Below are 25,979 nucleotides of genomic sequence, written 5' to 3' on the forward strand. Positions count from 1 at the left end.
CAGCACCCTCACCTTCTCCACCTGCTTCTGCAGGTTCCTCACTCCACTCTCCCTGCAGTACTGCTTGATGAGAACAGTCAGCACATCTGATGAGATCTTGGTCTTGGTCTCATCCAAACCACTCAGGACACGTGCTTGAGGGACCAAGTACCTCTGAAAGAAATCAACCACCATGTGTTCCTGTTAGTCCCCACAACTGAATGCTTGGTCATCCCATTTCACCCAACTTCATTCTGCTCAATGAATGCTTTCTAGACATGCCTAGGACTTGTCTCCATTGGAAATCCAGTATTATCCAGTTGGGAGTACAGGTCTGTTTGGACCTGTTCTACATGGCAGTGTTCCCTTGAACACTGTACCCAAGTTGACTGGTTGTGCAGAGCAGACGCTCAGGTTTACTCTACTAAAATACCCTTTTCTGTCATTTGATGCAGTCTGTGCACAGCAGCACTTAATGGTTCGTTAGTGAGATAGCGTCTCACCTCTGCAATTGCAAGTTTCTCTTGTGCGACATATCCTGACACATTGATCATTTCCATTCTGTCCCGCAGCGGCTCTGGGATGGTGTCTGTCACATTGGCAGTACAAATAAAGAGCACCTGGATATGACAAGATAAGCCTGGTTAGGTGTTTCTCATGGGCATGCTGCTTCACTTTACTCTATCCCCGAGTTCTATCCCCCTACAGTTGGGAAGTCAGATTCCAGAGCAAGCTGTTCTCTGCCCCCAAGTCAATTAATCACACGGCATACAGTGGGAAGTCAGAATGCTCTGATGGGAGCATGGGGAAGCAGTATTTGCCACTGTAACTAGAGAACAGGGACCCCAGCAGCAGCATGTGGAAGAAACCCAGATGAACATCCACACTGAAAGTCTCCCTTGCAGCAGTTCGGAAAGCAATTATATAGGCAGGGCACTGGCATCCTGTCGCTGAGAGCAAGCCCCGCTTTGGACAGTTAGAAGTGGAAGAGGAGGCCCTGTGCTCACTAGCTGGCAGATGATGCTATGACAGCAGTGTACAGCTGGGTCCCAGTCCAAGGCTCAGGCACCCATAGGACTGGGAGGTACCTAGTTAGATGGAACATTTTCAGTACAGTGTGTATAGGTTTGGACCCACAATCAACTCCAGTTAAAAAGACTTATGTGGAACCCAGTGTCTCAATTACATCTCCCTTGGCACAGAGAGTGTGTTCTATCCTACTATCTTCTTCACTGAATCCTCAGCAGTTTTAATGGCTGGGGCGTCTCAATATATTTGTAAGCTTCCATCTTAAACACCCAATTGAACGATACCTTTGATAAATCTACAGGAACATCAAGGTAATGATCCAAGAAGTTAGAGTTCTGTTCTGGGTCCAGCAGCTCTAGAAGGGCTGAGGATGGGTCACCTTGGTAGCCTCGCCCAATTTTATCCACCTACAAGTGACAGAAGAACTTAAGAAAATGTAGTAGCATGAAAAGCTTCTTACCATGATTCATTTTTACTGCAAAGATTTGAGTGCATTTGTTCATGACGAGCAGCTGTTTCACACCCTTGCTCCACCAGACTGTGCTTCTTCACAAAGACCACCTTACTCAGGTGCACCCAGGCGGCAGCACCCTGTCCCCATGGCCTCTAGGAACTAGCATGCTTGGCAAAAAATGGGGTGGTTGTTAGTACTCACAGGAAAAAAGTTGTACAGAAGTGACCCACGGGGGCTTCTAAAGTGTCAGGGGGAACAAAAATGTGTGGCAGCAGCACATCAAGAGTGGCCACTTACAGCAGTCCCAATTCTTTCTTTGAAAGTGGTGTCTGCTTTGATGGACTAATGCAACATCACACTGCATTAGTCATCAACTCCATTTGAAACTGTGATAGGGTCTGTGATGGGTTTATCTTGACTTTATTATACTGCAACTTTATACACTGGTTGCCTTCTTGAAATATTTTTTCATGCTAGTGGAAAGTGTTGGGTTGACAACCCAGAGTCTTATAACTGCCTGTGAATCAGGATCAGCACAGATGGTGACAAGGTAAGCTTCTTACTCCTCATGCCACTGCTTTAAATCCAACCTATAGGAATTTCCTCCTCACCCCCTAGGGCCAGAAGAAAAATTGGGGTTTTGTGCCCATTCACCCCCTTCACCACCTATGCTGAGTCTGCCACTGAGAGTGTGTGTATGTGGGTGCTGGCTGATTACACTGGGTGTTCAAGGGCAGTAGCAAGCCAGACTTTGATCTGAAAGGCCTTAGTGCAGCAATCTTAATTGACACGTGTATGATAGGAGACTAAACATTTGGGTTAACTGCCTCAGTGACTTAGGAGCGCAAACCCCATTGAAAGTCAATGGGACTTTGGAGATTTGGAAAAGTTACCCTTGGCGTTTCCCTGTAGCCTGGGGAAGAGCCAGGAGAAAGATCAGATACATCACCTCATCGATCAGGATCAGGGGGTTTTCTGTCTTGGTCTTCTTTAGGCACTGGATTATTTTCCCTGGCATTGCTCCAACGTACGTCCTCCTGTTTTATGAGAGACCATATTCAGGGAAGAGAGATAGGGTCGTGCACATATCAGACAACATATCAAGCAATTGAGGGAATAATGTGCTTAAAAGGCAGCACTTCATTTTTTTACCTCTGTCAAGAATATTCTCAATGACTGCTCTATAGCATCCCCATCAAAACCCATCTCGCCTAGTTCCAACAGGGGTCAGGGCTAGGGACATGTTTGGACAAATTGCCTGGACTGCAGTTTTATTTCTTAAGTTTGTTTTGAATTTTGGGACAACTGGTTTTTATTCCATTGTATTTTGTTGAGAATCTCAATGCATTTTTTATACCGGGGGCAGAGAGGGCAGAGCAGGGGATTTCTTCATACCCTCAGCTGGGGGGGGGGGGGGGATCAACCTCCACCCCACACAGTAAGCTGGCCCTTTATGAGAGTTTGGGCGCAGTCTCATATGGCTCTAGTTTGCCTCCCAGAGAGCATGTGACCAAGAGCCAGACTTGCTGGGAATTAGACAGGGCAGCCTGTGCTCACTATGAGCACTACTGTTTTGAGATGCTCTCCAGGGACCATGATCTGGGGAAGGCAGGATCAGTGGAGGCTTCCTGGCTGCATGTGTACACAAACAGGGAAGAAGACACCATAGGAAGTGGCCCTGGGAAGCAGTGGACCAGAACAGTTTTGAGTTTGAGGATGGTGGCCCATGGTTGAGGTTAAGATTCTGTCACAGTTATTTTTAGTAAGAGTCAGGGACAGGTTGCAGGCAGTAAACAAAAAAATCACGGAAGTGACTGCCAGTAGTCACTTCTGTGGCAGGGGCTTACCGCCACTGTTCTAAGCCCAGGGGGCCTGACCCAACCCCGACCACTCCTTTACCTTGCTTTGGTGGCCCTGGGGCTGACAGCTACTCCAGCCCTGCCAAAGAAGTCACAGAGGTCCCAGAATCCATGACTTCCATGACAGAATCGTACCCTTACCCATGGTTGAGGGTCCAAAGCCAGGGGGCCCACCTACAGCACCACTGAGAAAAGTGGGGCAGAAACCCTTGCAACAAAGGGAAGAACAACTATGTAGAGCTAAGCAGTGCACTCAGGTCCAGGTGCAGCTAGAGTGCTCAGGAGGGGGCAGGAGATCATTTTGTTTAGCTTGGACTTTTGTTTTAATCCCCAAAGGACTGGATGTCTCAATCTGACTACAGGGCTAAATCACATTAGAATAACTGGCACTCTCAGCAAGGAAGAGCTGGTATCCACAAAGAAGCAGAGGCCTCAAATGGGGGGTAACTGAGGCATCAATGCTGGATGGGAGAAACCACTCATGCACAGCAGGATTAAGAACCTTTGAAATATGTTTACTTCTTTCTCCCTATGTATCTTGTGGCAGGGAGTTTCACAAGTAAATTTTACTCTGCAGGAGTTGCCCTTTGTTTTGCTATTTTAAAAATGTTGTCTTCATTTCACTGAGTGCCCCCAGTTCCGTATTACAGGAGAAGGGGAACACATGCCAGGCTGGCGCGCTCACTTATTGGGTGATTTGGAATCCTCTTGTTCTTGTCCTTCCCAAGCTGACTCGTCCGCATCTTAAAATCATTCCTTAGACAGGAGCCCTGAGCACACCAACATTCCAACACATCCGAATGGCATCACTCACCTCACCATAATTCAGTGAGGTCAGCATTTACATTGGGGAGCTTTCGAGCTCCACTGCAAACAAGCATTTGGGGCTGAGGTCTTTGAGGTTTCATTTTAGATGTATTTCAAAATAGGTTAGCATGTTTAAAAATTGAAGTTCCTGGATTTGGATACACTTGTGAAATGGTGATGGCTTTGTGTGGTATGTTCAAATATCACTTACTAATAAATAGTACAGAAGACACGTGCGTACATTTTTAATACTATATCTCTAGTGTCTAAGCAGCGTTAGCCAATACACACATATTACGTATAGGTATTATGTGCATGGTATTAATATAATATATATTTTATATATTATAGGTTTTGGGAAATTACATTAACTGAATGTTCCCACAATTCTGTTCACCCATGTCAAGTATCCCACAACACTTTGCAAAGCTGAAGTCAGCTTTGGCATTAGAAGATAGGAAGCCTGTCAAAGCCAAGATACATGAATGCTGCATCCTAGCACTGGCTGGACTGTATCTCTATACCCAACTGGTTTGAAGTGTAGTGTCCAAAACCAAGATAAGAAAAGTACAGAACAAAACAACGAGTTAAGGAATTATTATGAACTGGTGAGTTGGATTTTAGTGGCTGGTATAAATACTACTAACTGAAATGCGTATCTATGAAGCAGGGTGGGTGAGGAAATATCTTATTGGTCCAACCTCTGTTGGTGAGAGATACAAGGTTTCAGAAGTTGGTCCAATAAAAGATATTACCTCACCCATATATCCTTGAAGTGCACCTTCTGTGGAAGGTGAACACTGCAAGAATTTGCTTCCCAAAAGAGGGTCTGTATGTCTCCATTTTGTATTGTTCTGCTTTGTCTTTATGCAATACATTTGGCTATGTTTCGTTACTTGGTCTTGAACATTTTTAAGAATGAACTGCAAATGTAGTCAAACAATCGGCTACATCCTTTAGTCAACAGCACCTTACATAGAGTAATTGGAAAGGTATTTGGGGCAAAGTTATAGAACAGCCAGAGAGGAGCAGAGAGCATGATGTACTTTAAAATATATTTAATTGATATTTGTTTATTTTAAAATCCTGCCCAGGTCATCACTTTAATCGCTTTCCAAAGACAAATCATCTGCTATATCCATATGATCCTTCTCTTGACTATGGGCAGGGGTGGTGAGGTGTATGGGCCCGTGGTGCCTGGGCTCCAGCAATATTCAGGGCCCCGGGTCCCAGCTCCACCAGTGTTCGGGGCCAGGTCTCTCCCCCGGCCCCACCTGCCACCCCTGCATGCCTCCCCCGAGTGTCCCTGCCTGTGCCCTGGGCAGCGGGCGGCTGCCCCTTGCAGCTCCCTGCTCTGCCGGCTCCCAGCATCAACTGCAGCCACAGGGTCCTAGCACCCCCCAACCATTAGTGCCAGGTCAGGCTGACCCAGACCCTGCCCTTCTGCCTCGGACGGATGGACCCTTCCCTTTTCCAGCGGGACCCTCCACCAACACAGCCCCCCCGCAGTCACTGCTCCTGCCCCACGCTGGGCATGGGGCAGCCCTATCCCCCACCCCCAGCGAGGCTACAGTGAGGGACAGCAGCAGGGGAGGAGGCGCACACATGATGGCAGCCCTCCCAGCACCCACCTCAAGGGAGGTGAAGGGGCTTCCTGGACCTGAAAGGGGTCCTAGGAGCATGTACAGTGACAGTGGTGCGAGGTGAGTGTGCTGCTGGGGGAGAGAGGGGGACCTCTTCCGTGGAGCTCGCTGCTGCTGGTGCGGGGAGGGCTGGAGGGAGTCCTCCTCTCTGGCCCCAGCCGGGGGCAGCCTGCCTGCACCCCAAACTCCTCATCCCTGGCCCCGCCCCATCCCAGAGCCTGCACCCCCAGCCCCCACACCCCAACCCTCTGCCCCAGCCCTGAGCTCCCTCCTCCACCGTGAACCCTCATCGCCGGCCACACCACTGCAGCCTAACTCTCTGCCTGAGCCCCTCCTACACCCCACCCCAGAGCCCTCACATTTTTACATTATTTTTAAATATATATATATATATATTTAAAATATATATAATTTTAAATATATATATATAGGCTTACAAGGCAGGTGTGGGGAGGCAGGACTTGGACCCATTCTTGGCACCACCAAAAATTATACAAACCTGCTGCCCCGACTATGGGAATTTAAATTACATGCACATTTCATCATCAACTAGGTCACTGTAAAGGTTGATAAAAACTCGTTGGGGTGAGAAATTCTCGAGTTAAACTGACCTGTGCCCTTTGATTTCTGCCACATCAGTCATTCCTCCGACACTGAAGCGGAAATACTCTCGGTTTAAGGCTCTAGCGATGGAGCGGGCAATGCTGGTCTTGCCAACCCCTGGAGGGCCATAAAAACAAAGAATCTTCCCTTGGGTTGATCCTCGCAGTTGGCTGACTGCTATGAATTCCTGACGAACAGAAAATGCATTACAGGCAAGTACTAGGCAGCCCCACATTCAACCAGGAGAAAAAGAACATCACAGTTACCCTGAGGAAGTTTTTCAGTAGCGCAGGGCTGGAGGACTTTACCTGACACCATTTAGACCCAAGGAGATAGGTAAGAAATAGCTCTTCAGATTAACCTCGAAGGAGAGGGCTGGTAAAGATCCTACGGCACATCCTCTCCTGGCCGGGGCACACCAGGCTCCCATAGGGCAACAAGCTGACAGCTATATATGGAGCCCCGCCATTCCACTGTCTGCTGGGATGGAGCCACTTCTCCCCTGTGACTTAGGAGGTGGGATTCTATGCCTCTCTCCTACCCTCACTGGTTCTTACCTGCCTCTCCCAGTCAGTGTGCACTCCGCCCCTACTGTTCAGTGTTCCTGAACTACTTCCCCATTGAGAGAGAGAGAGAAATGTCTTGCCTCCCCTGCAAAATGAAACTGGACCAATACTTGCATGTTTCACTCTGCAGGACATAGCTCTTGTCAGTTTCACCCAGTTGTAGAAGCATGGTTCTCTGGTTCTAGTAAGTTGCTGTAACAGATGGCGGCTGCACGGAGTGTGGGCCTGTGTGTCCACAACAGGCTGGAGCAGCATGCCTCTAAGTGGTTTGAGGTTGTCTGAGCACAGGGTACCCCAGATAGTTACGGTATATACCATCCTTGCCCTACAATCTGAACTCTGCCCTCTGAATGACACCTCAACTGCCCTGGCAGACGTGGTAACACTATTCTTTCTGATAAGGAGGAGCACCGTGAGGATGCAGTACAAGAAACTGTCAGACTGTGTCCTCACAAAGGCAAAAGTCTCATTTCAGGCAGGCTTAGAGAACACCAGCTGGCTGCTCCCAGCTTATGCTCAGCCACTTCAACCTGCTCTGCACAGCCCACCCCACAGTTACCCTTTGTCCCAGAGGGAGTCCTTAAGACAAGCGTTCACCCGTGCCCTTCAGTGCTCGGTCATGCATGTTACCAGTGTGCTACCATGGCAAGAATAGCCACTGCGCTCCTCTGCTTGCACAATCCACATAACTCCGTGCAGAAACAATGTGTCTGCTGTCTCTGGGTGTGGATGCACCTATCCTCATATCACAGTGTGAGCTGTGGCTACCTGATGCAAGTGGCCCCTGCACCAATCAACACAGCCACCCTAATACTGTGCAGTTTAGTTGGAGTGCATGCAGATGAACGACAATGCAATTCTGTGGGACACAGCACAACACAACAAAATGGCACATTTACATAGTACTCTCTCATGTCTGCTTATTATAGGGCAGCCTTGCTGAAACATACTTACAATATAGCCACAGCAGCTTTTTCCAGCTGCAGGAGGGAGCTAAGGTGGAGGGGCAGCCTGGTGTGTACCTTAAGCTCTGTGTTTCCTGGATTTTAGAGGGTTAAATATAGATGCACTCTACATTCTGGAAGGGTATGAGGCACGGCTGGTAAACCTGAACTCTGCATTAATGACATTTCTGGGCAGTGAATAAATGTTAATCAGGAAACTATTTCCCTACAGCGTTTACTCATTTGCTCAGTCCCACCCAGTGGCAAAATGGTACACAGCGGTTTAAAATCAGAACAACAATCTTTTAGGTCAGTGGTTCTCAAACTTTTCCAGTTGCCGCCACCGCCGCTCCCCACTCCCCTTACCAGTAACGGAATCTGTCCGCGCCCCCCTTCCATTACTGCACAGCCAAGGCTTCCTCAGCAGCGGAGCCTGGGCTGAAGATGGAGCTGGGGATGTGGGAGGAGCTGGTCTGGGGGTGGAGAGGGGATGAGGGCAGAGCCGGAGTGAAGCTGCGACTGAGGTCAGAGCTAGTTTGGGGACGGAGATGGAGTGAGGGTGGAGCTGGGCCTGGAGATGGAGCAGGACAAGGGCCTGAATGGGGTTGGAAGCGGAGCTGGTCTGGGGGCAGAGCAGGGCTGGAAGTGTGGCACTCTCTATGAGGACTGGCCCCGACCTGGCCACATGCCCCCCCGAACATTCCTCTGCGCCCCCCCTAGGGGGCTGCACCCCACACATTGAGAACCACTGTTTTAGATGTCAATGACAAGTCAATAGAGGGGGAACAAAAATCTTGGGCTCTAGTTTGAGATCACTGAACAGTAATAAGCAAACTACCCTTGCTACCCTTATACAGAAAGAGGCACTAAAATATGCCGCTACCCACCCTACCCCACCAAGGCTCATGCATCTCCCCCATTAGACACATGAGGAAACAAACTGTTCAGAGAGCCATGAGCCAGGCTGCACAATGCCACCTAGAATGGCATACACTGCCTTACCAGAATTCGCTTCTTGACGTCATCCATTCCATAGTGATCCTCCTCCAGAACTGCCTGAGCTCTGCTCAGCTCCAGGTTCTCCTCGCTGCATTTACCCCATGGGATGGATGTCAGCCAATCCAAGTAGTTCCGGGTAACACTGGCAGCAGCACACAATCAAAACAGTCAATATTGCAAAAACCCAACACACCAGTGAAAGAGAGAGTTTCATTAAGATGAGTGGGATTTAACTTGTACTCATGGGGGCGCAGGGGAAAATGGATGGAATGTCCTGTCAGCTTTGTCCCAGGAGAATGAGTAACTACCCCTAGGCTACTGTTGCAACATTGTTTTGAAAAATATGAACATCTCCATTTGCAGGTCTTTGATATCTGGCAGGGCACAAACCCTTGGATTAGGAAGTTTCTTTTCTTTGTCACTTGAAATTCTGTTCAGGTTTGGCTGAAACAAACTGTTAAAAAAAACAAAAACACACACCTCTCTTCTGTTTGCATCGTGCACAGAGATTTTGGCAGCCTCCCAAAATAACTGCACATGAACATTCTGAGGTTGGGCTAATGCTGCCACTGGAGCAGCAGCAGAGGGCACTGTACTAGCAATACCTGGGAGGAGCTGCCAAGGCAGATTTAGAGGGAATGGGGAAAAGTTTCCAGGCTGGGCTTCCCCAACCAAGCACCCTTAGCTACTGGGGAGTCACAGCACCTCTCATATTCCCCCCCCCCCCGGCTCCTGTCTCCAATGGCCCACCCCACGCCCTCTGGGATAATAGCCTTCTCCTGCTGCCAGTTAATGCAGTTGGTCCTGTAGCTCAAGTGGTAGCTGTCTGTGCTGCTGTATGTACTGACGATTTACAGTTCAAACCTGGCTGACAATGCATGATGGGGGGGGGGGGGGTGAGAGTTGTTACAGTTGTAAGTAAAAGTTTGGGGCTCCCCCCCGCAAAGAATACACACACAGAAAGTTATAAAATATATTTAAAAATACATTATTCAGATGGCAAAGGCAAGTTCTCGAAAGTTAGAAAACCAGATTTACTCTGGCCCCTGCAACATTAAATCTGAGCCCTTGTGGTATGCCCCAAACAGTTTAAATGCATGGTCACATGCTATTTTTTTTCCACAAGACCCCTGCCTCATTCAGCAAGTGGGACAGAATCACAAGAGACAGAATTAAAGTTGCACAAGCAAACGTGAGTCTGCCATTTCCTAATTTTAAGGTGCTTGATTCTGCAACCTGAAGAACATTCATTGAACAGTTAGAATCCTAGAATATCAGGGTTGGAAGGGACCTCAGGAGGTCATCTAGTCCAACCCCCTGCTCAAAGCAGGACCAATTCCCAACTAAATCATCCCAGCCAGGGCTTTGTCAAGCCGGGCCTTAAAAACCTCCAAGGAAGGAGATTCCACCACCTCCCTAGGTAAAGCATTCCAGTGCTTCACCACCCTCCTAGTGAAAAAGTTTTTCCTAATATCCAACCTAAACCTCCCCAACTGCAACTTGAGACCATTACTCCTTGTTCTGTCATCAGGTACCACTGAGAACAGTCTAGATTCATCCTCTTTGGAACCCCCTTTCAGGTAGTTGAAAGCAGCTATCAAATCCCCCCTCATTCTTCTCTTCTGCAGACTAAACAATCCCAGTTCCCTCAGCCTCTCCTCATAAGTCATGTACTCCAGCCCCCTAATCAGTTTTGTTGCCCTCCACTGGACTCTTTCCAATTTTTCCACATCCTTCTTGTAGTGTGGGGCCCAAAACTGGACACAGTACTCCACAGTTGTAACAGTTTATATATTAATGTTCCATAATTTTTCTTATAGGTGGGACGGGCAGCACCACCTATTAAGTTTGCCTGACCCTTCCCATTAAAAAAGACTCTTTACCCTTGCTTATAATGTTGCAAACCTTAACCTTTCGGACTGAAGTTTTACATGTCGGGTATCTGCCTCAGGCTGAATTTTTCAGCCAACCGGTTCAGCCATTTCTGAGAACACACATTGTTTTATCCATGTGAAGAATTTTAGTAACCTCTTCTTTTAAAAGCTCTAGTACCCACATGCTTTGAAGCAGGGACTTGAGGGAAAAAAAAACATCACAGTTCACACGCTCAGTTGAGACTTTAGATTTTAGCAGCTAAATTCCCCAAGGATTTTTTCTGCACTGAGCATGCTCCAGGCCAAGGTTGAACAGAACTTTCCCTGCAATTGCAGCGGTGGGCTGTGCCAGGTCCAGGCACCAGAGCAGAGAGCAGGGAGCCTGTCTCTCCTATGCTCTGAATGACCTTCCTGTTGGGCCTAAGCAGCATGGAGAAGCTGCCTGGTTTGAAAGCAGAGGGGTCAAGAGCTGGACCTGCACGGGGGAGGGAAGAGGAAAACTGGGACTGGGAGCCTACATAGGGAGGGGAGACAAGATAGGGCAGACAAGATTGGATAAGGAGTCACGATTGGTGAGGGAGGACTGGGACTAGCTGGGCAAGGAGATTAGGACTGAACCAGTGAGGTGGGGGAAAGGAAATGTGGTGGGGGTGGTAAGGGAGACAAATCTAATGAGGAACTAGAGTACAAGGGTAGAACTGTAACTAGCTGGGCAAAGAGACTGGGACAAAGATCTGGAAGGTCCAAGGGAGAAGAGATGGGACACTGAGTTTGGAGGAGGCACCTGAGAACGAGATTGGGAGCTAATGGGAAATAGGTGACTGGAGGCCACGGTGAGGGACAGAGATTGGCTGAGAAACTGGTGGGAGATTGGGACTGGCTAGGCAAGGAGACAGAGTGGGAGTGAGAAGACTAGGTCTTGCTGGGCAAGGAAACGAACTAGGATGAGAAGACAGGAGTGGGGAAGAGATAGGACTGGACAGAAGGGTTCACACCTTTGAGGGGAACTGGCAGCAGCAAAGTCTATGCCCACTAGGGCACACACTGTACTCCAGAGCCTGGAATGGAATGCACGGTTTCTGAATCTTGTCATTCCTCTGCTGTCAGCAAACATCTGTGAAACTAATAGTCAAAGTGTCTCTTTCCCCTCTAGAGCTGGTCCACACAGAGGATACCAGCCTACTACTACTATCAGTTGCTCCATCAGCACAAGTGGAAGAGGTCTGTGTGGCAGATCTGATGGTTCCAATCCTGCTGATGACCCATGTGGGTATCAATATAATGCCACAAGATGGAATTTGTTTTTTCAGTTTACTTTTTTAAAACTAGGAAACTGCTCACAGTCCAGATACCAAGATACTGGGGCTGGAAATCTAAAATGGGTTTCCAGCATGGCAAGGCAGAGAATTCTTTCTATGCCAGCAAAAATATTTAGTATATTTTAGATGCAAAGAGATGTTATGGCATTCACGGTGTGACAACTACACAAAATGCTGCTTTGCATTGATGGAGCCCTGGTCACAGTGAAATCCCAAAAGCTTGGGCACAGGTTGATCTATGCCAGTGTTTTCCAAATGATGGCTCCTGACTCTCCTAAGTGGCCCCTGGACCCCTGTTGAAAGTTGCCCCCACACTGAAATCTGAAATGGCACCCCAGGGAGCAGAGGAAGGGTGTATGTATGTGTGTGCACACATGAACACACTGTATATATACACAATGGTGGGTCTCCAAAAAGACCAAATATAGTTGATGGGTCCCCTTTAGTAAAAGGTGTGGAAGCACTGCTCTATGCTCCTGAAAGCCCACATCAATGAGTAACTGATTATGTTGCAAGAGTGATTCAGCCCTTTGCAATTCCCATCCTGCCCAAGCATTTTCAATCAATTAACAAGAGTTATGTTGCGGCGCCACAGTCATGTGACAGATTAGCCTCTTGTTTCTCATGAAATCTAGAGCCCTCTTTTGAGAGCCAAAGCTGAGCTGCTTAGGGAGTGAGCATGTGAGCACTGTGTGAGCCTTGAACTGAGGAGTGGGGGATGGGACTACATAACCCTTGCTCACCCCATTAGGTTGTAAGAAAGGATTTCTAGAACTCCCAAAGAAAACAGCTGAAAGTAAATTGACACAGTGAAAACAGAAATCAACGGAACAATTATTTACAGGAACTACAGTAAGTCCATAGGGGAGAGCTAAGTTACCCTTTCATTTCTGGATACTGATTCTATACAATGCGAAGAGAACAATACTATGGAGCAAGGAGAGCAATCCCCACACTGCAGGTCAGTGTTTCCCAAGCGAGGTGTCCTAACCAACCAAAGGGTTGTGGGAAGGGTCTACCACTACCACCACGAGCCCATCTCAGACCCACACCACTCATACGAACATAAGAACAGCCATATTGGGTCAGACCAAAGATCCATCTTCCGACAGTGGCCAATGCCAGGTGCCCCAGAGGGAATGAACAGATCAGGTAATCATCAAGTGATCCATCCCGTCGCCCATTCCCAGCTTCTGGCAAACAGAGGCTAGGGGGACACCATCCCTGTCCATCCTGGCTAATAGTAATTGATGGACCTATCCTCCATGAACTTATCTAGTTCTTTTTTGAACCCTGTTTTAGCCTTGGCCTTCACAACATCCTCTGGCAAACAGTTCCACAGGTTGACTGTGTTGTGTGAAAAAAATACTTCCTTTTGTTTTAAATCTGCTGCCTATTAATTTCATTTGGTGACCCCTAGTTCTTGAGTTATGAGAAGGTATAAATAACACATCCTTATTTACTTTCTCTACACCAGACATGATTTTATAGACCTCTTCACATCCCCCCTTAGTCGTCTCTTTTCCAAGCTGAAAAGTCCCAGTCTTATTAATCTCTCCTCATATGGCAGCTGTTCCATACCCCTCATCATTTTTGTTGCCCTTTTCTGAAACTTTTCCAATTCCAATATATCTTTTTTGAGATGGCGTGACTACATCCGCATGCAGTAGTATTCCAGATGTGGGTGTACCGTGGATTTATATAGAGGCAATATGATATTTTCTGTCATATTATCTATCCCTTCTTAATGATTCCCAACATTCTGTTCACTTTTTTGACTGCCGCTGCACATCAAGTGGATGTTTTCAGAGAACTATCCACAAAGACTCCAAGATCTTTTCTTTGAGTGGCAACAGCTAATTTATACCCCATCTTTTATATGTATAGTTGGGATTACATTTTCCGACGTGCATTACTTTGCATTTATCAACACTGAATTTCATCTGCCATTTTGTTGCCCAATCACCCAGTTTTGTGAGATCCTTTTCAGGGGCGGCTCTATGTATTTTGCTGCCCCAAGCACGGCAGTCAGGTGGCTTTCGGTGGCGCGCCTGCGGGAGGTCCGCTGGTAACGCGGATTCGGTGGCATGCCTGCGGGAGGTCCCCTGGCTTTGGCGTACCCGCTGCCGAATTGCCGCCAAAGCCGCGGGACCGGCAGACCTCCCGCAAGCATGCCGCTGAAGGCTCCCTGACTGCCGCCCCCACAGCGACCGGGGGAAGCTCACTGAAACATGGAGCAGAGTGCGATTGAGGGGAAGGGCAGCTGCCAGGTATGGTTGGGGGTGCAAGATGCTGCCAAGTGACTTGGGATGAGTATAAGGCTGGGGGCACTACTGGATGGTATAGGAAATAATCACAACAAACGCTTCCAAAATGCATTTTTTGAAGGTTAAAATCTAACAAGCTGTCTAAGAGCTTCCATGGGCCGAAGTGGCTGCTGGACCCCCACTGAAAGGTGTCCCCCTCCCCACCACCGAAATGGCATCCCTAGGAGCAGAGGAGAAGGAAGTGGGGGGAGGGGTGCGCACACACACACTATATATTGGTGAGTCACAATAAGAGACAAAAGGCAGTTGGAGGATTCCTTTGTAAGAACGTTGGGAACCACTGCTCTAGGTGCCCTGTGGCACTGCACACATTTCATATACAGCTCTAATTAATCCTCATTGAACAGAGCATTAGTGTGCACTCACTTGAATTCCGAGGAGTGATTGTCCAGCAAACCAAGTTTGTTCAGCTCTTCATCAATCACTTCCATGACATGTTTTGGCACTACCAGATCCTTGAGCCGCTCTCGGAATTTCTCCTCTATGGCATCTTTGTCCTCCTTCTCTAGGCCTAGCTCTTTCTTGATAATCTTCAGTTGCTCTTGGAGAAGATACTTGCGATGAGTCTGCTTGATCTTCTCCTCAACCTAGACACAATGTGTACGGTAACTTTAACCTGTTGCAACTAACCCCCCCACTCCCTGACCCAACACCATACGCCTCCAACCACTTTCCAAAGAGATCTGAATGAACTGGCAGTTCCTCAGCAAGAGAAGATACAAATACCCCTTGGAAAGCACTTGCAGTGTAGCTCTACTCTAAGGCTCTAAGAAGTGACCAAGAGTAGCATTGTGGAGTCTCACATTTATTGCATTTCAATTATTTCTTTGTCATATGTGCTCAAGTTTACAAGTAAAGGTGGCTCCAGCAACTTAACAAGGCATCATCTATTTCTCAGCTCTTGGAACTAGAACCGAGGCCCTTTCAAAGCTCCAATATCTAGATCACACCCTTTTCTTACCCTTCTTGCATGTTTTGTAAATGTCAGTCACATACAACTCACTTTAACAGGAAATGGCACAAGTATTGGCTTTGTTGCTCAGGTATTAAAGAGGTTTTTTTTTCTTTTCTTTTCTTTTTTTTTTTTTACAATAACTGGAGTCACATTGCTTTAATTTCATCTTATTTTTAAAAAGGAACATTAGGAATCATTAGGATTCCTCCCTTGAGTGTATATTATTTTAAAAAACAATTGTATTGTTTTCAGTGTGTGTACACAATTCTTCATTGAAATTAAATCCATAGAACATTTACATGTGCAATATGAAGTTTTTGTAAATTAAAAGTGACGTATACCTGTCAAAAGTATACATAAAGTACTACACTTCCTTCAATTTCTGTCCACTTTCTCATAATCTACAATGCATGCCCAAGTAATTAATGCAAATTAGTGAGGTTTCTACTTCACAAGACTAAATACAGATGACATTGTTCAGCTGAGAGACATGAGATGCCACCACATAACTACTCAGTGTTCATCTATATTGCAGCGATGAGTGCAGTATAAGAACTTGTAAGATAGGGTATGTGCCCTGTTCCTTTAGAGCCTCACCTCCCGTCCAAGACGCTGCTGGAGTTTACTCAGCTCATACTCTTTCTTCAGGAGAGAGAGGGCCTTATAAAGCCGTTTGGGAATCTGAAAAAAAACACAACCCAGCAACAAACTATGTCTTCAGAGTCATCACAGGCCTGTCAGCACTTGGCGAGAAAGGCTATTGCCTAACGACAAAGGCACAAAAGGAGGCTGATGAGCTGCCACAATGTTCTTCCATGAACCTACAATTCTCCAGCACCCACAGTTCTGGTGAGACTGGTGCAAAATAACTTCTCCACTCACAGGCTGAAGATAAGCATGTACAGAAGCACATCCAATGACTTCAATGCATAAGGGATAACGTGGCATGATCAGTCTGGACAGCCAACATCTAGCAATATGGAACTGATGGGAAAACTCAGCTGTTTGCCATCAAACAAGCCACCTCTCACTGATTCTACTGTCATTCAAATGCAGGAAAGAAGATAAAGATTTGTTTTACCTCTCAAAGGATAACTCAGGCTGATAACAAGGGATGTATTTTCAAAGAAGAGACAGAGCTAATGCCCTCCTGCAGTGCTCCACCCCTCCCGCAAGGATACAATGTGATAAAAAGGACTAACTCCTTAATGCTTTAACACTTGGCAAGGGAGGTCCATTTTTGTGAGACCACTGGATTATTCCAGTCTATGATCCATTTTAAACAGATTTTGTTTCTTTTACCTAATACAATAAGTGTCATGAGATGCCCACTTATTACCATTCCAATTTAGCTCACAATGGAAACCATTAATTGTCCACTGAAATCAACCCATAACCAAATGCAGAGCTAATGTGTCCTCAGTGTAGAGGACACTAGAGAAGTCATGACAAGTAATGATGTATCTGCTTTGAAAGAGGCAGCTATATCAGTTAAAAGTTTCTTCATCTTACATTGGTTTCTTCCAGGATATCTTGCAGCTCGTGCGACTCTGCCCCCGTTAACGCTGCACCCATGTCACTCAGATAGATTGGATTATCTACCACTCGTTGCCCTGCCTGCATCATCTGAAGCACAGACTCTCTGAAAGGTCAATTAGAAACAAGAATCAAAATGTCTAATAAAAAGTAAATGGGTTCTTTGATTTAATATTCTAAGAATACAGTACTCTCCCATTTTCCCACATGGCCTAGGGAGCAGCTGAAACTTCTGGATAATGCTAATAATGTTCGGCTAAAGAGGCATGCTATTTTAATGCTTCAGATGCAACATAGGGCTACATGGGGACACTATGGATTCAGATAACTAGGGTTTTCAGATAACTGGAATTATACCATATTAGAAATTCCTCAATACAGCCAACAAGATAGGTGAGACGAAACAGCAGTTCAGAGTGAAATAACGTCATTTTTCAGGCCAGTTCAACCAGCGCTCATGGGGTGACTAAAGTGAGGAATTATTGGCGGCTAACCCCAGCCTTAATGCAGGCAGGATCTATGGAAGTGTCCCCACACAGCTCTGCAGCACCTCTGCATCTCAGGAATCCTAAGCCTAGCTTGGCAGTTGTGGCAAGCTTTTGTTGTAACATGTCTTAGGCTAAGACTCATGTCAGGTGACCAAGCTACATTTGAACCCAGGTCACCAGTTAAGGTTAGTGTTTTTAGCCCATGCACTCATGAGCCTACCCTCCTAAACATTTAAGTTTCATATCATCCCTTTTATTATCTTCTTGTTCATTAAATCTACTTCCATCCTGAAGCTAAATCCTAGGTGGAAAACTCTCCAGTTACTGCTGTCCTTTGGTTAGGCTACAGCACGCAGACATTTACTGAGTCTAGAAAGAATGGCTACAAAGTACTGAACATGCCTGAGAACTGCTGAAAGCCAGAGATAGAACTGGACAGGGTAAACGTACCTGTAGAGAGGGTTCAAGGCAATGATGTCCCGGATTGTTTTGACAATTTCTGCAGTAAGTGCCTAACAAAACAACAGAGTCTGAAACCCACAAGTCCTGAGTGAAAATGCAAGCACAACATGGCTCCCTCCTCCCATGTCAGGGCCCAGAAACACCAATAAGATGGGCAGGAGTCCCTGCTGCATGTGTCCATTTAACTCTGTTTATTGTTAAGGAAGCTTGCCCTCCTCCATTTCCCATCGTTCTGGGAGGGAGGGAGGGCGGGCCTGGAGACTGGGCTCTTGCATGGAGTAAACTAGCTTGGCAGTTGTGGCAAGCTTTTGTTGTAACATGTCTTAGGCTAAGACCCATGTCAGGTGACCAAGCTACATCTGAACCCAGGTCACCAGTTAAGGTTAGTGTTTTTAGCCCATGCACTTGTGAGCCTGCTCTCCTAGACATTTAAGTTTCATATCATGCCCTTTATTATCATCTTGTTCATTAAATCTACTTCCATTAAATCTACACCCTCAGGTTGGCCCTTCAGACATCACCCTTGAAAGAAGTTATAATTATTCTTTAGCCAAGCTAGTTAAAATAAATGCCCAACAGGATACAAGCTATTACATGGGATGCATGCACAGCACAATCCATCCTTACAGTGATGTTAATTAGGGGCCAGGCATTCTGAGCAATAGAGCTGTTGCACTGAGAAGGGTCATTGTAATGGGATTAACATGCAGACACGTATATTAGGACTATGAGAAGCAGGCACCTTCCATGAGGTGAGATTAAATGAATGGACAGTATAATAGACCTGTAAACAGCACATGCAGGACATCCCCAATAGCTCAGGCACAGATCAGGATACACACACTTGCAGCACTAGGCTTGTGTGATTTCTTCACTTACTTTAACTTCTTCTGTGATCTGAAAATCTTCATGGACAACATTGTCCACTTCTACCATGAGCACTTCTTCTGGCGAGGCAGCCACAGGTTCTAGCACCAGCTCCACAGTTTGGTTCTTTGGTCCTTCCTCTTCTTCAGCCTCTCTCTTGGAGCGCTTCAGCTTCCTTCTTGCTTTCTGTTTGTTCTCAGACTCAGATTCCTCAGGCTCAACCTCTAGTTGCTTGTTTATACGAATTCTGAAGACCAAGAGAAGACAACTGTAGCCAGCACTGCAAGTCTAACATTGGTGTATGTGACTATCGTACTAGAATGGGGAGGGGCAGGGTTACTTGTAGTCTCTGGATTAAATATTATGCTTAGGTGTCACCCTTTTTAAAGGCTCTATCAGGAACACTGAGGATTGATTTAGCATAACTAAGAATCAGGCAGCTGGGAACCCCCATGGGATTTGCAAACCAAATACTAAAAAGAATAAACTGAAGCATGAAAGAGATAAACTGGCTGCTGAGTTAGCTCCTTTGTATTTCTGCCCTACATCAAAGTGGAATTAGAGTTTAACATTTTGTTTTGAAGAATCAACCCCTTAAAGAAAACACATGCTTTATCTGTAAGCAAAACAACTGGATTTGAATCGGTGACCCTTGGCTCCCTCATCACATCCTGGTCTAAGTATAAGGATGAACATACTTAGACTAAAATCTTTTCATTTGAGGGACCATCTCTGCTATATGTCTTTGCAGAGCTCAGCACAATGGAGCGGGTGCCACCACAATGCAAATCAGTAAACAAGTAACTTTAGATCTGAAAGACCCAAAGGCTTTTCCAATCTGGTTGTCTATCTTACTAAGCTCCTCTGAGCAGGAGCTTGTCTAGCATTTATCTCAAGTGCCACACGTACTTATAGGACTAAAACAAGAACATCTGTTATACCAGGGGGATTATCCCCCTGGATTAGGCAATCCATTACCCTTGCCAGAGGATATCACCCAGACTGTGCTTCCTCAGACACTAACCCAATCTGTTAGATCAGAAACTTCCAATCCCAGGAGTGGGAGATCTTCTGGAGACGTGTACCCCCATTCTATCAGGAATAGAGTGGGGCAAAGTGCAGCACAGATTATAAATACAAGATTTCAGTTTTGAGCAAACACTTAGCTGACAATAGCAAGCTCCCCAAAGAGACCTCAGATGGCACCCCATGACCCTCTTCTCCTCATTACAAGTACAGTAACATATGTGCAGTGGCGAGAGCTGAAGGATGTGCCTGCCCACCAAGAATGGCAGACACATGCGTGGGCTCTGTAGCAGATGCAGTTACCTTCGGTGCCCCATGACAATCATGCGCAGCTTGTCTCCAAGGTCCTGCATTTCATGGATCTGGACAAAAGTTCCTGTCTGGTAGATTTCATTCAGGTTTTCCACCACGTCAGATTCATTGCTGATAAAATTTAAAGGTAAACATTACATAAACATGAGACAGACAAGGTAGGTGAGGTAATATTTTTTTGGACCAACTTCCAAGGTACAAGCTCTCGAGCTACAAAGAGCTCTTCAGGTGTGGGGAAGGTAGCAGTGTGTCCGAGTTAAATACATGTTGGAACAGACAAGCAGAAGGGGTAATATGTTGGAAGAACTCACGTTAGATTGTTATGCATAAAGGGTTTGAGTGGGCAATTAAGGGTAACATGTTACAGTGTGGCATATTACAAATAGCTGTAATGAAATCCATGGCTTTTGGTTCTAGCAGAATTATGAATTTAGGTTCCCAGGCTCATCTTTTATCTTTTGAAGATGTTGGGCAGGTTTCCCTTGAGGAACAAGTATTGAAAGATCAGATATGGGGTGATCGCTTTGTGAACAGTATTTGCCCAAAGGTGATACAGTGTTTTTGGCAACTCCCTCCCTGAACCCCAGCACCTGGCCCCCATGTATTCTGTTGTGGGTTTTTTTGTTTTTTGTGGGGGGTGGGGGTGTCCTAAAGCATCAGAGATGGCCACATCTGGAGATGGGACACTGGGTGGGGTGGGCCAGGGCTTTCAGGTTGCACTGAGCATTCTCTCTCTCAGATGCTGGCTGGCTGGTTCGTGCTCACATGCTCAGGTCTAATTACCCCAGATCAGATAGGCAGTTTTTCACTTTCCTCTGAGGCATGGAGCACAGGCCACACTTGCTGGGATTATCTAGGTACATCTCACTTAAGCCCTGCCATTGCAGAGGCCTCGGGCACTGGGGCACCTCGGTCCTGCCTATTCTTGGCTAGTGGCATATAACAGCTTAGTCTTCTGTGGGATGTAACATTTGCATTTAATTTTAGATACAGGTTTAGTGTGCAGGTGCTGGTGACCTGTGAAATACATGAGGTCAGACTAGAGGATCCAGTAGTCCTTCCAGGCCTTAACCTCTACTGCTACCTTTACACTGGCGCACACACTTGTGTATTTACCCATTCATATGCTCATGCATTTATCACCCTATGCTATGCTGGACACAGGTAAAAGCTGTGACACTGCACCCCATATTCTTCAGTGATATTATGATTGTAGCATAATTATTTTATGCAAGATAAGTTATGTGAGGTGTCATTATACAAGTTATTTGCTGAATATGATTATCCTATTTGTATGCACGTATCATTTTTGTATCTGAAGTTATAAATACTGACTATGTATCTGTACTTCAAATATAGTTACACCTGGGTAACACCCACTAGTCAAGATGCTTTCAGTCTAGATAGTGGGTGGAGAAGGGCCTATTCAGGACAATGGGCCATTAGAAAGAATAATAGGGCCTTAGGAGACGCTTATCTCCCACCTGGTGAGCCTTCCTGAGAACGCTACAGACTCTACAAGGACATATGACCAGGCCACATGACTGAACTCTATTTTGGGGTATCTATTTTTCCCCACACACTGGTCTGGGAACTGGTTTTGGAACAAAGGGTTCCTGCCATATGTTAAAGCTATACAATGCAGGGAGTGACATCATCTAGGCTTGTTCACTCCCCACACGAGAAGACTTCTGGAAACACCTGAGGAACGAAGACTGAACTGGGGGATTTCTAGCCTGTGTACGAAACACCTGGGGATTCCAAGCTGCAAAGCAAGTGTAGCTTGTGCCTTAAGAATCTACACGTCTGCCTGTACCATCAGTTAGGGTGAGAATTTGCTAATTCATATCCAGTCTATTTAGTATATTAAGCTTAGTTTGCATTTTTTGTTTATTTGCTAGGTAATCTGCTTTGATCTGCTTGCTATCACTTATAATCTATCTTTTGTAGTTAATAAACTTGTTTTTGTTTTAATCTAAACCAGTGAGCTTTGACTGGAGTGCTTGAGGAAAATCTCTGCTTGGTTACCACAAGTGTGCATTGTTCTCTTCACATTGAGGGAAGAGACGGACCGGGTATTAAACCCATATACTGGCCAGATTTAACCAGAGCAGGACAGTACTGCTCTGGGGTCCTGGGCTGGGAAGCTGGTGGTTAGAGAACCTGCATGAAACTGCAGCTGGGTGTCCCTACCTGGGTGAATGCTGATGAAAGTGCAAGCTGGAGGGCTTTGCAGCTTGTCACAGGCTGGTGGGCCAGGGCGCTCAGTGGCACCCCAGTTCCAAGTGACACCCCAGGGGGAACCTATCACACAAGCATACTTGCATCCACTCTGCCACCTTTTTGTTACATACCTTTAGCATTAGAATTTCAGGGGTGGTAACCCAGGGTTATGTGCATCACAAGAAGACCCTCCCTGCAGTGTGTTATTGGTCCTGTCCGCTACTGTCACACATTTGTTGATGTCAGTGCCCACTCACCCTTTTCTCCTGGCCAACTTAGTAGAAGACATGGAGCAAGTGACTGACAATGCATTTCAGCTCCTTTTTTCAGGACAAACATGTGCATTGCAGCATGTACCTAGCAAGAATCTTAGGTGAATGTACTTGGACCTCTCTCACACACCAAAGATGGGTGACCGGGAAGGTGACTGATGCACTGTCACCCTGTGAGACAAAGAAACAAGAAACTGCCAGTGTCGTGACTGTATGACCATGGGTGGACTGCCGCCTCTGGACCAGAACCACCAGCAAAGTGTGGTAGGATCACATTGTCTTGAAAACTTGGGATCATGACCAGTGGCTGCAGAACTTCAGAATGAGGAAGCAGATGTTCATGGAGTCCTGTGAGAGCTGGCCCCAATCCTACAGTGGCAGAACTCTCTGATCCAGAGAACCATACTGATGCAGAAGCAAGTGCCAGCTTCCAGAGAGCAACAGTCAATGCTGGACAGCTACCAGTAAATCACAAACCACTTCAGAGTGGGGAAATCCACTGTCAGGCTTGTGGTAGTGCAGGTTTGGGTAGCTATCAACCCTCTCAAACCCATGGCCAGAAATTATAGCTGGGGTCCAGAGAATGGGGTTTCTGAACCGCGTGGAGGCCATTAACTGCACTCAAATCCCCAAACTTTGTCCACTGAAAGGAGCGAGTGAGAATGTCTGCCTGAATAGTAATCTTTTCAACTTTCTTCAAGGCTTAGTAGATCACCAAGGCAGGTTCGTGAACACTAATGTCAGACATAAAGGAGAGGTTCATGATGCCAAGGTGTTGAGGAGACTGGGATTGCACTTGAAGGGACTTTATTCCCCAGAAATGACATGGGTCTATATAGTGTCTCCATGCCCAGAGTTATTTGGGGGACCCTTCATACTGCTCCTACACTGGCTAATGAAACCCTACCCTAACCAATCCAGTTGAATTCAACTTCAAACTAAGCAGCTGCAGGATGATAGAGTGCAACTTTGGGTGGCTGAAGACTTGTTAGCTATATCTACACAACCAATTGGATGCCAATGCCATCTGCATTATGTGGCCAGCTGTGTGCTTCATAACATTTCCGAGAATAAAGGAGAGTACTTTAGAACAGAGTGCACAGGACAGGACTGGTGTGCAAAGCCTTTACAGACAGCATGATCCAGTGAATGTTCATGCTGGTGCTGGATCACAGCAGGCCAGGAAAATCCAGGATGCAATTCATGCCTATATCTTGGAACAGCAGGCAGGCAGGGGGTGAGTCACCTCAGCCAGGTCCCAAACTAAGCACCACACCCCATACATGTGCAGTAAAAAAGACAACAGGGAACATTCCCATTCACTTGTGTTTCAATTAGCAGTTTAGTTCCCCTCCTGCTGATGGTCATTAGCCTGTCATTTAGATAATGACTTGTTATGGGTAGTTGGGGCAGGGCACCTCCACAGTTATAACATCTTCTGCTTTATGACCGTTCTGCCCAGTTAAATTGCATTCATAGTTTTTTCCATTTTGTGTTAATGGTCACAACTGTTAGCCAGACCACAGTTTGGGGGGTGGGGGGGAGAATTACTCAATGCTTGTAGGACCCGGAGAATAGTTGAAGAAGGCGTTGGGAGGGGCTTTTACAACTGGCATCTGTGAGGTGTGCAGGGATAAGGGCACTTGCAGGCTGTTAACTCATCAGTAACCCCATGGTTCAGAGTGGTCAGTTTTGGTGGGTGAGAGTTGAGGGGCCATTTTAGCACTGTTCTGTAAGCAGTGGCAGTTATTCCACTTTGCTTTTCCTGTTCTGTTTTGTCAAACCCATAGGAAACTTTATCCACTCTTTCCTCCTCCTCCTTCCCCAGTTAATAAAGTTACGTTATTTCTGTGCACATTGCACTTTCCAACTGTCTCTGGCTTATTACATTATATTCTCATACCTGGACGGAGAGGAGGGGATAAGTTTGGAGGGAGAGAGAGGACCTGGCAGTGTTTTGCCCTGGGGAGTTACGCAACTCAAGGTGCCAAATGGTAGGGCCCAAGCCAAAAGGGGGTGGAGGGAGACAAATGTTATGCTTTCATCACAGCCCGAATGAAGGGTCCACACATATGTAAAGGAAAATAACATTTATTGAAACTAGTACATGTAGCATAACTCTGAACAGTTTTTCAAAAGGAACTATGAAAGACAGCAGAATGGATCAGACTCCCAAGAACATTAAACTTCAAAGCATATGGCGTGGTGTCCTTGGCTTTGATCTCCCCACTCCCGCAGACAAGCGGGACAAATGGGGACAACTCCTGCACAGGGTTTGAGAGCCGACATATGCTGGCCTTCAGGCACAGTCTTGGGTTTATTGTTTGCTTCCTGCATGGTCACAGTGCTCCCCCAGGAGGGGTTTTGGTGCAGCATGCTGTCCCTGAAGTCTTTCAGCCTCCCCCTTGTCACGGGGGGTGGGGGGGCTGTTTGGATCCTCTGCCTGAGCAACACCCTGGCCTGCAGGAGAAGTAGCAGCTGGGGGATGAGGAGGAAGTTGCTAATTCCTGGACCCTGGCAGTGGCTATTGCGGCAGGTGGGACCCAAATCCTTTCCACATCACTTGTGCCAGGAACTGCAACAGGACATGCTCCTGGTCCCTTCGGGAAAGCTCCTGCTCCTTGCATTCCTGACTCTGGAAAAAGTGTTCCTCCTGCTCAACACCCTGTTCCTCCTTTTCCCTCAGTTAAACTGCTCCTGGTTTCTTCTGTTGATGCCAATGAGCAGTGTCCTTCATCTGCCCCTACTGTCCCTGGGCTGCTGCTGCTCCTGGCCCCCAGGAGGAATGGGTTCACACTCCTCAGCAGAAGGACCTGCCAAGTCAATCAAAAGACCAGCATTCTATCATTTTCTTTCCTTTCAAAGTGTGTAAGAAATCCCCTCTACATAATACAACTTTGCTGTTGAAGGTCACAATATAGATACCGTTCAGCATTTCAGGAATGATTGTTTCATTACCCTTCTTTCTCAGACAACTTTTACAGCCCCCGAGAAAGCAGCACCTCCTGAAAGCGGTAGGTAGCATGAAATAGTAGTTTTTAAAAATTTACTGTCTTTAAATGTGTGATTGGGATGGTGGGTGCATTTATTTCAGGGGCAATGTTAACCATTACAATGTCTTCTTTCAAGGCTGGCCATCATTTGGATGAAACATGTTTGAGAGTAATCAGACTGAGAAAGGGAGGTGCCTTTCCAGTCCCATGGTGGGGACCTAGCAATCTATGCCAGAGAGACGTTTGTGCTGCTTCTCACCTCTCTACATGTCGCTGAATGGAAGGGATGGTGAGCTGGAAAGGTGGGCCAAGCACATTTGCGCTGCCACTGAACCTTAAGAACCAGCTGGAGTTTCTGCTGCACCAGAAATGTGCAGATGTACGCTTATGGGACTGGAAGGCAATCTGAATGGAAACAGACTACATTCTAAGATAGCTGATG

General features: G+C 46.5%; 1 protein-coding gene across 1 annotated transcript in view; it reads right to left on the reverse strand.

Annotated features, from left to right (window-relative positions):
• LONP1 (lon peptidase 1, mitochondrial) overlaps positions 1-25,979 on the reverse strand; it is a 43,194-nt gene that overhangs the window by 7,134 nt on the left and 10,081 nt on the right. Inside the window, exons 3-14 of the mRNA XM_024216590.2 lie at positions 20,041-20,160; positions 18,724-18,958; positions 17,833-17,894; positions 16,871-17,000; positions 15,956-16,039; positions 14,770-14,990; positions 8,887-9,025; positions 6,383-6,561; positions 2,412-2,499; positions 1,293-1,415; positions 483-599; positions 13-153 (exon numbers count right to left, since the gene is read on the reverse strand). Coding sequence (XP_024072358.2) covers positions 13-153; positions 483-599; positions 1,293-1,415; positions 2,412-2,499; positions 6,383-6,561; positions 8,887-9,025; positions 14,770-14,990; positions 15,956-16,039; positions 16,871-17,000; positions 17,833-17,894; positions 18,724-18,958; positions 20,041-20,160 — 1,639 coding nt within the window. The remainder of the gene's footprint in view (positions 1-12; positions 154-482; positions 600-1,292; positions 1,416-2,411; positions 2,500-6,382; positions 6,562-8,886; positions 9,026-14,769; positions 14,991-15,955; positions 16,040-16,870; positions 17,001-17,832; positions 17,895-18,723; positions 18,959-20,040; positions 20,161-25,979) is intronic.

This window comes from Terrapene carolina, unplaced genomic scaffold, assembly GCF_002925995.2.
Source record: "Terrapene carolina triunguis isolate 2854851 unplaced genomic scaffold, T_m_triunguis-2.0 Scaffold662, whole genome shotgun sequence".
In the NCBI taxonomy this organism is placed as follows: Eukaryota; Metazoa; Chordata; order Testudines; family Emydidae; genus Terrapene; species Terrapene triunguis.